Consider the following 14,115-nt stretch of genomic DNA (forward strand, 5'->3'; position numbering starts at 1 on the left):
TTTTCCTGGCTTCTGATGCTCTCTGGAAGTCCTTGGTATTGCATGCTCTGTGAAGCCAGCACTCACATCTAGGCCTGGCTTGTCACATGCAACATTCTCTTGGTGTCACTATCTCCTGGTCCAGATTTCCTTCTCCCTAGAAGGCTTCCAGTCAATGCATCTGGCCCAGACAAATCAAGCGTGATTGTACCCTAGTTAGTTTATATTAACACAGACTCTATTTGCAAAAAAAAAAGTTCCACATTCACTGGTATCAAGAGATAATATTTTGACTTTTACACATTATTCAGAATAGACCCCATTTATCTCACACTTGACAGCTTGTTACCAGTGCATCCAAATGTCCATATTTATTTTATGAGAATAGCCTCAATAAACTAATAATCTATTTTAGAGTTAAGTTAGGGAAGCTGTATTTTTATTGCTCAAGCAGGGTATAGGTTTCCTTGGCTCCTTTGTACAAAAGGCTTCAGCTGCTGCTGCTTCTTTAGTGCCTTTTATCTCTTGTCAAAAGTCAGCCGTGCCTAAGAAGATGCTCACCCACCTCTCTGTAGGGAAGTTTATGTGGGAAAGAGAAGCTAATTGCAGATGGATGAATAAAGATACTCTTATTTCCTATAATGCAGCCTAATGGGCACTAATTATAGTATAAACACTTGAACTCTAAGGCAGGGCCTCTGTGTGACAAATGTTATAGAATATAGGATAGCAGAAATCCTCTTTCAATGCAGTTCCATCACTTACAGTATATCAACAATGAGCCTACACTCAGTGGCTAATTAACTGCTTATAGAGGGGAGTTAATACAGCTAAAGATAAATGGAGTGGACTTCTGAAATGAGTTGCCAGGCTGAAAAGTGCTGTGGTATTGCTTTGTTTAAACAAGACACATTGTACTGTTAAAAATATATAATTTTCCTGAAGTATAAATATTTTATACTTAATTTATATAACGTAGTGAGGGAGAAATTTCTAAATTTTTTGAACAAGAATTATTTTTATCAAATCTTTGATCAAGACCATCACGTTGATTTTAAAACATCACTACTTAATACATTTTATTATACATAAACTCAAAATTAAACCTGTGATCAGAGTTGATAAAAATATCAGCTAAGGTTCATACATATTGTAAAATAAATATCACATTATATGATTACATGCTAACTGAATGTCGGGCTGGTAAATACAATATAAAGATACACTTTTATAATCATAATCATCTTCTTTTATTTATATCCTGCTCCTACTGAGATGAATCTCAGGTTACATTTACATATTGAATTACAAAGTTAAAACTAATGATGGGATCAATTATGCCCCATACTGAGCTCTGCACTTTGGAATGACTTTGAGAAAACAGGAGGGTCAAAAAGAAAAAAAAAAAAAAAACATCCACAGTGCACAGTGGTTTCAAGATCATGCTGAAAGACAAGCAGAGGAGCTCTGTAATAGGAAATAGTTTGTGTTTGTCAAAGAAAGCAGGATTCTTAGATATGAAATTTGCAGCAGATTTTTGAGCCACTTCGTTCTTACAATTCTTCTAGTACACTTACAATGTAGTATTGTATCTAGGCTGTAGTTCACTCTTCCCGGGATGCCATTGTCATGTAGAGTTGATATTATTTCTTTCTCCTTTCCTAGCTGCACAATAAATGTGCTTCTCATCTGAAGCCTGAATGTGACTGTGGACCCTTGAAGGACCATATTTTACCACCCACCACAATCTGCCCGGTGGTATTGGTGAGTTTGTCCTTATCATTTGGATGTCACTTGTGGATACTGTGAATAACTGGAACACTATAGCAATAAGTATTTCTGGGAATAATTTTTCATGTGTTAAGACAAAACGCACATCATCACTCCTGAGCAGAAACCTTTGCTCCTGGCATTCTCTTTGTCCTCGTGTATAAACACAGTGGGGTACAGTATGATGGAAATGAAGCTGATATGAATGCTATACTTTCCAGAAATTATATGGGCAGAAGGCTACTACGTTTTACATATTTTATAGACCTAGCTTCCCAGAATAATGAAGTTATTCTTGTGGGCATTTTTGATAGGAATATATATTCTGTGTCTACACATTTGAAGTTTCTCCCTTAGGGTCAGAGGCTATCTGAAGTGATAACACAAATCTTGTAACATGTTGTGCACTTTCACTTGCTGTTTTTTTTTTTAATTATACAATAAATTTTACTTCATGCAGATTAATTTCCTAATTAAATAAATATAGAAATGAAAAATGAAAGCTCTTAATAAAGATAGAAATAGGCATGCAAAGACAATATTCATTTTCAGAATCCAAAATTATTTCTAAATGGAAGGCTATTTCACAAAACAAACTACTTTGTATAGCATACATCTCAGTCTCAAGAACATCATGGAAATTAAATGCTGGAACTTTGGTTTTGTATAACAAAAGTACAATAACTAAGAAATATTAGACAAATACTTTTGTAAAGGTCAACTGAGAAATTAATCAAATTACTCAATTTTCACCCACTTATGATTCATTTTGTGATTATCTGAAAAAATGCTGATGGCGTTTTAAATACCTTTACTTGCAAAGTTATTATAAACTCTTTATTTTGTCAAATTACTAAAAGAAAAGAAAATATGTTCATATTGCTGGATAGTGTTAACTAATTTTTAATTTGTTTCGATGTAGTATTTGTTGAATGTGTGTAATAAAATTAATTTTAAATACTGACTCATAAAATACTTCAGATTTTAAATTAATTTGTTGTTACCTTTATGCTTTTATAGAGATGAAAGGATTATAGAATTTTTACATTATTTTTCTTTACTTTAAAAATATTGCAATTTACTTGACTTAGATGCATCCTTGACATGAAGTTTTAATTTCCACAAAAAGCCAAATATATATATATATATATATATATATATATATATATATATATATATATATATTTTACCATCAAGATTCAGTTGGGATACCCTGTTCAGTAAGGACCATTCTTGCTAGGATGTGTCACAGAATGTCAACCATGAGACTTAGTCTTATTTTTCTATTACTTCTTTCTTTGGGAAATTGAAGGCTTAGTAACATGTGTCTCATAAATATTCCTGCCTTCCAACAATCTAGGAAAAATTTTTCATTGCTACATTTGAATACTTTTGATTCTGAAGAGTTCTTTTTGTATCATCAAATATTTATATGGTGGCTATCATGTTTTGTATCTCAACATTTGAATCATTGACTCATTTGACTATGGTCTATTCTGAAATATGTTCCTCCCTGAGGCAAAACATTATCTACATTTAAATGACTTTCATTATGCCTCACTAATTCCTTTCTTATTCTTGGGGCTCTTCCCCTATCATCTTTCCAGGAGTTATGATGACACTTGCCTGTTATTGGTGTATCATTTGGGTCTGGCTTCTTGTGTCAATGGTTTACACATTTACTACTCTTCCTAAAGGGAACTTATGTCTCTGGTTGATTTTATTTCCTGTGCTAACCATGGACATGCAGAACTATAACCTAAAAGTTCCATCCTGTGTTCGTTGTAGCACATTCAGCATATTATTATTAATTAATGTAGTAACACTAGTGCTTATTTACTGAGTTCATATACTACAGCAGATGCTGTGTTAAAAGTATTAGTTCATTCAGCAAGCATTATTGAGTGTCAAAGAATATTTCCTGTAGTATCAAATAGTGAAAAGGAAAAACCAAACCACTGCCTTCATAGATCTCACCTTCTATTTGGGTGATAAAATGGTCAAGAGTAATATAAGTAAGCAAACTATTTGACCCGTGGCTGTACTAAAACACATGGGAACAGAAGAATGGTTACCAAGAGTTGGGGAAGGAGAAGAGGGTTGTGCTGACTAGTTATAAGTCAGCTTGACACGAGCTAGAGTCATTGAAAAAGAGGGAGCCTTAATTGAAAATATTTCTTGGTAAGATCAAGCAGTATGCAGGATTGTAGGGCATTTTCTTGATTAGTGATTGATGTGGGAGGGCACAGGCCAAGGTGGGTAGTGCCTCCCCTTGACTGGGTTCAATAAGATAGCAGTCTGGGCAAGCTATGTGGAACAAGACAATAAGCAGCATCTCTCCATGACTTCTGCATCATTCTTGACTCCAAGGTTTGGCCCTGTTTCATTCAGTTCCTGCCCTGACTTCCATTAGTAATGCATGATGATATGTGAGTAGAAACCAAATAAACCCATTTCTTCCAGTCATGCTGATGGTCATGGTTTCATCATAGCAGTAGATACTATAAGTGGGATAAAGAGCTGTTGTCCAAAAGGAGGAAAAATCCCAATTACATGGAAATTGTCAATTTAGAGGTGCAATTTCAAGGGTGATATCTATAAATAATAATGCTATACAGGACATTGAAAAATTATAAAGGGACTAGATTTCAGGTGCCATTACCATAAAAAAAATTCCCAGAAGAGTAGGTCATTTGATGATCTCTAGTATTGATATAATTCAAGAATAAAATCACAACAAAGTCATTATTTGCCTTTATTTGTGATTCATTAATCATGATGTTCTCCTTCCAACAGAGTAGGATGAAGGTCCTAAATGAAGTACACAGTGGGATATTTTATAAGAACAAGTAATACACTGACAGAAGAATAAAATTTTACTATCATGCTTAAAAAATAAGCATTAAAATAAAGGGACCTTTTTCATTGTATTGACAGAGGCAAACTATTTTTTTTTTTTTTTTTTTTTTTAGAGAAAAGAGTCTGTTTTGGAATCTATTTGCTTCCTTGGGCTTTTGGTTTATTTGTAAAAATTAACTCTGAGTAACTTCAGTTTTTAGATTTGGTCAGGATTTTTGGGATTAGTGCAAGACTTCAGTACAATGTAATATTTTCCAATTTATTTTATTAAATAATATTAAAATGTTATTTTTATATCTTATACATACCCAAACAAAAATATGTATAATATTCTTAGTAGAGAACAAAATAAAATCATATAGAAGAAATTCTGAATCTACATATAAGAAGGAGTTCACTGAAGAAAGGGATTTGAAGGAGACACCATATGACTTTCTGGGGACAGGGCTTAATAAAAGTCTAGCAAGAACATAATCTCTGAGGCAGGAGATACTGGACATATAGAAAAGACAATGAAGGATATTAATAGCTGGACCAGAGTGTGTAGAGGAAGAATTATACAAATGAAGGACATTTCGTACTGTGTAGGGTGGTCAGACTATTATAAGTTAGTTGCATTTTATTCTGAATTATATTAGAATTTGTCAGAAGATTTTGCCCAGATAAGGAGTGATATGATTTATAATTTGTAATAAAGTATTTGTCTGCTATGATGGGACAAAGGTACAGAATTTACATATTTGGAGAGAGGGAGTTGGATCCTTGCTTGCAAGTGGGGATGTTACGAAATCTGTAAGAAGTCTGAAGAGTGGCTAGAAGTTAATTCTAAAGTCACCCAGTAAGACAAAAACTAAAGAGATCAAACAAACCCAGTATAACTACCAAGGAGTGAGAGGCAATCATCTCTAGTTAACATCCTGCATTTAGCACATGGCTAGGAAGCTGGAATGAACGTGGTTCTCTAGTTAAACATTCCATCATATTTATTTCTAGGTACATTCCAATTCCAAGAGCAGAAAAGTCAAGCCCCGCATAAATATTTCTGTCATCTTATTCCATATGAGGTGAATAGAGAGAATTGGGGGCTTTAAAATGTCTGCACAACAATTACTTAAAAACAGTAACCTTGGTTCATCAGGGAAATGAGAGAGAATGGTACATTGGAGGCTACTGTGGACCGGGTGAGTCTTAGAGTTAGGGTTAATGGCATTAGGTAACAATAATGAAAGAGAGAGAAATAGCAATTATGAAAGAGTAGAATTATTGGTAATAAGAAGTACAAACTTATTTGAAAATCACAGTGAGCTCATAAACTAAAGATAGTAATTGTTCTAAGTTTATATGCAAGTAAATAGAGCAATGAAGGATAAAACAGTCAATCCACAGGAGTCTGTTTAAGAAGTATTGGGGGAATTTATTAAGGTAAATTGAGGAAATACACTCACAAATACAGCACAAGTAGACAGCTGAAGTCATCCCCTGATCTGACCAGGAGCAAATTACATCACAGGCAGGAGCAGGGAGAAGGGGCATGTGACCCTCCCCCTCTTTTAAGAGGTCACCTACAAGGCAGCAGGAAGCACTGCTTCCTTTGGGTCCTATAGCCCAAGGCCATGGTCAGAGAAAACACCACTACAGAGGGAGATAAAAGGATGACACAGGAGCAAAAACCAGGTATTACCACTCCAGAAATGCACAGAATCAATTTCTCTACCTTTTTCCAGATTCCAGGCCAATCTTCCTGTGTGTCTTATCTGAGACAATATTCACAATTCTTATCTTGTATTCCTCGCCATAAATTGCAAGTTAACCCCTGAGTCTGCTATTGTAACATTTATAATCTTGTCTTTTTATGTCCCATGCATCCGTGACAATTTTTCCCTTGGGACTGACTAACCCTGTGGCATCCTTACCGAACAGATGGATTCCTTTCCATACATCTCTAAGCTGCTTTCTGGGTCTACAGTCTAAAATGAAAACATGAAATATCTCTTTCATGCATAAATTAATTGCAAAAATTTCCTTATTTGAATTCCAAGTTCTCTTCTATGGTAAATAAAGTTCTTACCTGAATCAACCCACCCAGTCTCTTGCAAACCACATTAGACACTGGAAATCAAGGATAATTGAACTACTTGTAATTCTCAAAGTACACCTGTTCTTTCAAGCTTCTGCAGTCTTGTATATGTTAATAAATCAGGTGAAATTACTTCATCTGAGGATTCCTCCTGCCTTGCTAAGCAAGAATTAAAGGTCATTTTTGTATAATGGAGTAAATACATTGAATATTACACCCATTAACTATTTAAAGGCTCATCTTTTAAACAAAATAAAGTTCTGTTTAGAGAATTTGTTAAACTGTTCAAACTAGTGGCCACTGAAACTTTTCTACCCTGTGGCCCCTCATGACTATACCAGGAATGAATCTACACTATTACCTTCTTTAAAATTTTAATATTTCTCTAAAGAAAAGCAGTGTACCTCACACAAAATAATCATTAACTAGATGTTTTTGTTATTGTTACTTTCCTTTAGTGGAAGTTTTATCCCTTGTAACATGTATAACTCAGTTTTTGGAGATAGTATTCACCATGAATACCAGGGGTGTTGAGCTTAGTTAATATGAAATGACATTCATGTCATCTTTATCACACCATGCAAAGCACAAAAGAATAACTTCAGATGCGTAGTTGTATGCTATTATTCCTTAGCTATTTTGATGAAAACAGCTATTGAAATAAGATGCATAGGCCATAACATTTGCCCTCTTAAGGGGCACATTCGGGAATGCTCCGTGTACTTGGAGTTATGCAGCTAACATTACCTCGTCTCATGACAATGAACATGTCTGTTTTGGGCATGTCTTCATTTCCTTTTGGTATGCACCTATAATGCAAGAGTTGAGTTACAGTAGAGATGCTGGTTAGTGTTAGTATTTCTCATCAGAAATGCCATTCCGCCATTCCACATTCTTACAACAGTTCAAATGTCAGTGTTTTCCACTGCAGCTGTTCTGGTATCTGCACAGTTTCCTATCCTAATTACCCTCCCTTGTTTCAGCTCCCCACTGCAGAACAGACATGTTACAAGAGAAAGAAAGATGTGTTTTCCTTGTCAAGAAGATACGTTTATTTAATAGAAATAGTCATTTCATGATTAGCTTTGTTTTGTAAAATGAAAAGCTTGTTAGCTATGTGATGTTATATAAACTTACATGTGGAGGGGAGATACTGTTTTACTGATGTGGGGCTGTGATATGCCCAGCCAAAAGACATCTACAGCTGAAGAGGTAAGAGAAGTTGAAGAAGATTCTAGCAGAGAGAATTTTGGAATTAATGTCATGTTGAATTAATTCATATGATGGTTAGGAAATCTGCAGCCATGGATCTGGGTGTACAGTGTGTTTACTATGTATTTGAAAGTTAAGGAACTCTGAGAATAGTTTATTGGATGCTGTTCCTAACATAACTCTGAGGCCTTGTAACAATGATCACTCTAAGTCAGTGACAGATGAGGGAGATGGTAGAATTATTAGATTTTGTGGGCCTCCATATCAATGCTAGAAGAGTATTTTTAGCTGGAAGCCAAGAGTCTTCTCTATTGGAACTACAGAACTAGTAGTGGCTGAGAATGTTGACAACCTTTTTTTTTTTTTTTTTTTTTGAGTGTTACAAGCAGAGTGACTAAAGAAGATGCAACTAGTTCATAGGCCACAGATCACCACCCAGAGAAACTTTTGTAAAAAGAGGGACATAGAAGATTGAGGGTAAAAAGGAACATTTGGACAGTGGTGTCAGGATCTTTAATGAGATGGTGAAATTTAAGTGAGAACCCTGAATTTAAGAGAACGACATTTCCTTCAAAATGTTCCAGAAATAGGGGCTGGGGATTTAGCTCAGTGGTAGAGCGCTTGCCTAGCAAGCGCAAGACCCTGGGTTTGATCCTCAGCTCAAAAAAAAGTCCCAGAATGACTGATTATATATATGTACATACTGATTATACACACATACATGTGAAATACTGTGTAAATAATAAAAAATTATTAACAAGCAAACAATCCAATTCAAAAGGCTAGGAGATCCAAACAAACACTTGAAATAAATATGTATATGCTTTGTCTATAAACATTTATAAGTGGACCTTTTGTCATCACTCATTGGGAAAATACATGATACAAATTATCTATAGATATTATATTACAGGATTATAACACATACCCCCTAAAATGTAAGATAAGTTAAAGGCCTAAATTTCATCTAAGCACATGACTGCTCCTCCACTGCAGGTGGAAGGGTAAGTGGAACTACCACTCCAGACCACACACATTGAGTAATCTGCATCTGCGTCCTGACAGGCACCACTTTATTATGCCACATTAGTTAGTGACATTTTTCCCAATTTCCCTTTGGAAAATAGAAAGATGTGATAGTTCATGAAAACTGACTTAAAATATACCTAGCATTTAGAAAATGATTACTTTATATCATCTGTTGCAGGATTACACTAGAATTTAAAAATTTAATTTTAAACTTGTATTGTAAAATAACAAAATATTCATAAAGTCTAAAAAGTCATAAATTTTAGATCTTTAAAATTCAGTAAAATAAAAGGACCATATAATAAATAACCTCTTTGGTACTTAGATCTTCTTTTTTTATGTTTTTGTAACTAAATTAGATATGTCAAGTGACATGCTGCTTTAATATTTAAATAGATATAATTAAATATATTTCCATGTATTGTGAATTATTATGAGGATTAGCTAAATAATGTTTTAACTAAGCACATCTAAAGTATGCACTGTTTGTGGCTACCTCCTTGCCTATTCCTTATTTAGTTATAAGTAAATCCTTTAATGGATTTCTTCAGAAAGAACACACTCTCCTGACTTCTAACCACCAGTACAAAGTATCACTGTCACATCCTGTTTCATCCTATAAATGACTATAATTTACAGAGCTTTAGTGCTTTCTGTACTACAAACACATCCAGAACACAGGGCATAATAGTTGAAATATTTGAAATAGACACCTTGTATTGACAGAAATAATAAATTTTAAATTCTAAATTAGCTTCAACAATCATGTCATCTCCATTTAAACTTCTACATTTAACTGGAAGGCATAATCAAAGCAATATCCATCAACAAGAAGAGATGCCATATTAAAGAATATATATATATATATATATATATATATATATATATATATATATATATATATATATATTGCTGGGTAGTGTTGGCACACGCCTTTAATCCCAGTACTCGGGAGGCAGAGCCAGGAGGATCTCTGTGGATTTGAGGCCAGTCTGGGCTACAGAGCGAGTACCAGGACAGGCACCAAAACTACATGGAAAAACCCTGTCTTGAAAAACAAAAACAAACAAAAAAACAAAAGAAAGAAAAAAAAAGAATTGATATACCAAGCAATTTTTCTAATTTTAGACAATTGAGACATTCTTTCTGGTATAAATTCTCACGTTGTAGTATCTTAAAAGTTTTAGTAGTGGAGTTTATACTAATGCCAACAAGATAAACAGTGAAACTTCTTAGATCACAGAAAGGGAAACAAAATTATTTGGGGAATTGGGGATCTATGAATATTCTTCGTCTTTGAGTCAAATGGTCTCGATTCTACCTCTTTCTTCGTCAGTGTTAGCTCTGTAATGTGGCCAATTATGGTGTTACTGAAGCAGCTCTCTACGTAGTCCGACGTATAACACCCTCAGAGAACCATATGCCACATTAACTTCCCCTCTTCCGATCTCTCTCACTCTTCCACAATTTTGAGAATTCTAAATTATACATTGTAAATATGGTGATTACATCTTAAATAGCAGAGGGTATGTGAAGTCTTCCTTAGAGCATGTGTTAAGCTAAGTCACTACTGCACAGAATGTCAGGAGGTCTGTTAGGGAGTGAATACGGTATGCGAGTCTTCTTCACAGCTCGGTTATTATGGGATCTTTTTGCGTCTACCTATCACCTACCTCACACAAGTGAGAATTAATAATGACAAGCCCAATGCTGAGCATCAGCCGGTGATAGGAGATGTACATCTGAATTCCCTTCAGTTCTGAAACTTGTGAACGGTCTGTAACTTTCTTGCCTCTGTGAGCTCTTGAGCTTTCCTAGCTGCAGTGTGTGGCGGGGAGGTGTGAAGACTTGAATGAGGTTGGGGATTGCTGCTCTGGGTGTCACATTTTAGCTTTAGACTGCCTTTCCACTCACGGCTTTCACCTTAAGTGATAGCCACTGAACTCATGTGTCGCCTTGAAATATTTTGCATAACCTACCTACAATTTGTACCCATGTAGTTTTCTTCTTCACCTTTTTTTTGTCAAAAGAATGGGGATAAAGTACAATGTCAGTACTCAATAAATGTTTCATCAGTGTCATTACTTAATATTCATTTAATTAATATTCATTATAGGTCAATTCATAATTGTCATCATGGTAATGATAGGCAAAAGGAATCTCATTTTTTCTATATTTTGAAACTCTTAAAGATTTGGTTTCATAGTATTATTCATAAAGGAAAGTTGCTTTGTATTTATTTAATTTTTAGATGGTTAATGTTAAATTGTAGCATTCAAATCCCAGTGAGTAGTACAGAGCACTAGAGTATTATGGTGTATATAAAATAGGCCTACATTTGTTTCTAGCTTGGTATATTCCTCATATACAATACTAAAATACGTATCATAGGAAAGAGGGCAACACAAAATGACACTATATAATTATTACATCATCTATGCTGTGAGATCGACCACAATTCATTACATTGTCCTGGTTAGAGTAACGTTGCTATATTCTAAGGGAACCATTTGTATGCTGTTGTGAGATAATACACACACACACACACACACACACACACACACACACACACACAAGGACGTCATTTTTAAAGAAAGGGGTCATTATTTATGTTGAGTTATATTTGTTTCTACCTAAAATCATAGAGTTCGATTTTTGTGTTTATTTTAATAGGACTATGACAATATTTCTATAAGTTTCTATCATGGTTTCTACTTAAAATATAGTAGTAGATACTGCAAGTTATAACTCTTTTTAAGGAAACAAACTGTGCCATGGAAAGTTTATCGCAGCTCATAGAAAAGCCAAAACCCAGTGCCAGTAAAATATAATTTGGAAGTTTGATGAAGATAAAATCTAATGGAAATCAAAAATCTGTACCCATACATAAACATATCAAAGGGATTTACAACCCTAACAAGATGAAAAACTTAGAATAAATTCAAATGAAACAAAAAACTCACGTGTGTTTGTGGTTCAAAAATAAGGATGTGGGTTTGCATACTGATGGATGATCTCGGCTATTCTACAAGTAATTGCAAATAATGTGTAAGGGAGGTCACAGAAGAATACAATATGCATCAGAAGCATGAGTAAATCATACCAAAATTGACTGAGAACTAGAGATTTCTGTCACAAAATGTAGACAATTTGACAGTGGTTGTTTGTATTTTCCCAACCTTTGGTTTTAGTAGCTTTAGAAAAGAATGAAAGATCCAAGTTTGGTAGTGTTTAGAGTTTTGTTTTTATGCCATTCTGAGATCACAATATGGCAGGGCTAGGCTTTGCCTTGTATCTCATCAGTACCACAACAGCCAGTGCAACATGGAAGTCTTGTTCCTGCATTTTTGTTGTGCATTTTTATAACAATTGTTAAATCTAGATGTTGAATGATGGCTTATGGCTAAAGTTCATTTTAGCATTGTCAAAGCTAGTCATAATTCTGCAGCTACAAGGAAGTAGCAAATTGCGTAGATTTGACATAGAGTGCATGCCTGAAGATTCACTGCATACAATTGAAGAAATAACAATTGCAATATTTACTGATAAAGGACATTAATGAAGGATTCTACTCCAAATTAACACAGTTGAAACATAGGACTAGAGGCTGAAGGATAAAGATGGAAAGGAGGAGAGAAAAAATAAGCCAAAGTGCACTAGCATCAGAGTAATATACAGTCACCATGGAGGGCAACTATCCCCCACTAATGCATAGGAGCACTGAGAGTGTCCTGGATTCCAGAAGAATATCATTCAAGGAAGGTATTATGCTATTCCTAAGAATAAGAAATAAAACTAAAGGGTTTGCTTATTTTTAAGTACATTGAGAAAAACATCAAACCGAAAAAAGAAATCCGTGTCTTCAATTTGACTGATCTCCTTCAGGCAATTCCTATACAATTCTTTCTTGCTTCATGGAATTATTCCAAAGTTACTTGGAAAGGAAAATGTACTCAAGCACATTAAATTGAAAAGAATAAAGAGGAAGAGCTATTATAATATTTTTCTCTTGTTAACAGTACCTTGATTAAATACTGTGGATTGGGCCTAGATATTAAGACCCAATGGAAAGTATCAAGACACATTGAGTCATGTGTAATAATGAGATGTAGTGTGCAACCTCATGTCACATTTCCTAGAGCGTCAGCCGTGCTGAGATTATTATGTAACTACATGGAACACTCAAAAGGAAATTACATTCCATGTCATGTCTAACCTCCAATTGTCCAAATGAATTAAATATTTAATTTCCTAATAACACCATTTTTATAGCCCATTTTTTTTCTAAAAAGAAAAAAAAAAAGAGTTTTAAAATGTAGGCCAAATCATAAAATAAAATAGTTTTAAATGGTAAATATTAAAATTTTTAAGTCAGGGTAAAAACTTACTGTGGTACACTGTATCTAAAAGGAATCCTTCATAAAATTCATATAATTGCTAAAATTGTCCATTGTCATCAAATGTGTGTCAAGTGACTCTTCTAGAAAAACATCGACAAGGCACTTGCTACAAACTATGGCATGACAATGTCCTGATAGTTTAACTTCTCTATTATTTTTCTGCTTGTCCTCTTCCTGGGGTGATTGTGGTGGGCAGGACAGACATCCTGATCTAATAACATCAGAAATTAATACTTTGCATTACTGTCATCTCTTAAGTTTAAGATGGTGAATGCAGCCTAAACCAGACTGTCTGAAAGCCATTAGGCATAAAAGGATAGATTCCACCTAGCAAACATAATCTCTGGAGTTAATGTTTCTTTCTGAGAGAGGGGAGATCACAAAGGATTCATGTCCATGCCATGCCGTCTTCCACATTCAGTGTTAGTTGTATTTTTTTTTTTTTCTGGAAACCTAAGGACAGGAGCATGCATATGTAAGTTGTTCCATATATTCCTTTTTGTATAGTCCAGGGATCTCTAGCTCATTCCCATTTTGTTGCCTAGGTCAACTTGTGTTACTGTTTACCCAGGATGTGTGGTAATTTTGTTGGGGGCGTCTAGGCCCCCTCCTTGCAGTCAAATCCAGATGATAAAACCAGGTCTCCCTTCTTTTCCTCACCCTTTTTCCTGGGTAGTTGTTTGTTTAGTTTGCTTCTTCCACTAGGCAAGAGCTAGGTTTATTTGGAAAGAGGAGCCTCAAAGAAGATGTCTCCACCACTCTGGCCAGTGGGAAAGCCTGTGGAGTGTT

The 14,115-nt window shown here is 34.8% G+C and overlaps 1 protein-coding gene across 5 annotated transcripts in view; it reads left to right on the plus strand.

The window, feature by feature from the left end:
- Dgkb (diacylglycerol kinase beta) overlaps positions 1–14,115 on the plus strand; it is a 700,455-nt gene that overhangs the window by 224,302 nt on the left and 462,038 nt on the right. For all 5 annotated transcript variants that reach the window (XM_036205893.1, XM_036205892.1, XM_036205894.1 and 2 more), the window contains one exon: positions 1,645–1,743. In XM_036205893.1, the coding sequence (XP_036061786.1) occupies positions 1,645–1,743 (99 nt within the window). The remainder of the gene's footprint in view (positions 1–1,644; positions 1,744–14,115) is intronic.

The sequence above is a fragment of the Onychomys torridus genome, chromosome 14 (genome assembly GCF_903995425.1).
Source record: "Onychomys torridus chromosome 14, mOncTor1.1, whole genome shotgun sequence".
In the NCBI taxonomy this organism is placed as follows: domain Eukaryota; kingdom Metazoa; phylum Chordata; class Mammalia; order Rodentia; family Cricetidae; genus Onychomys; species Onychomys torridus.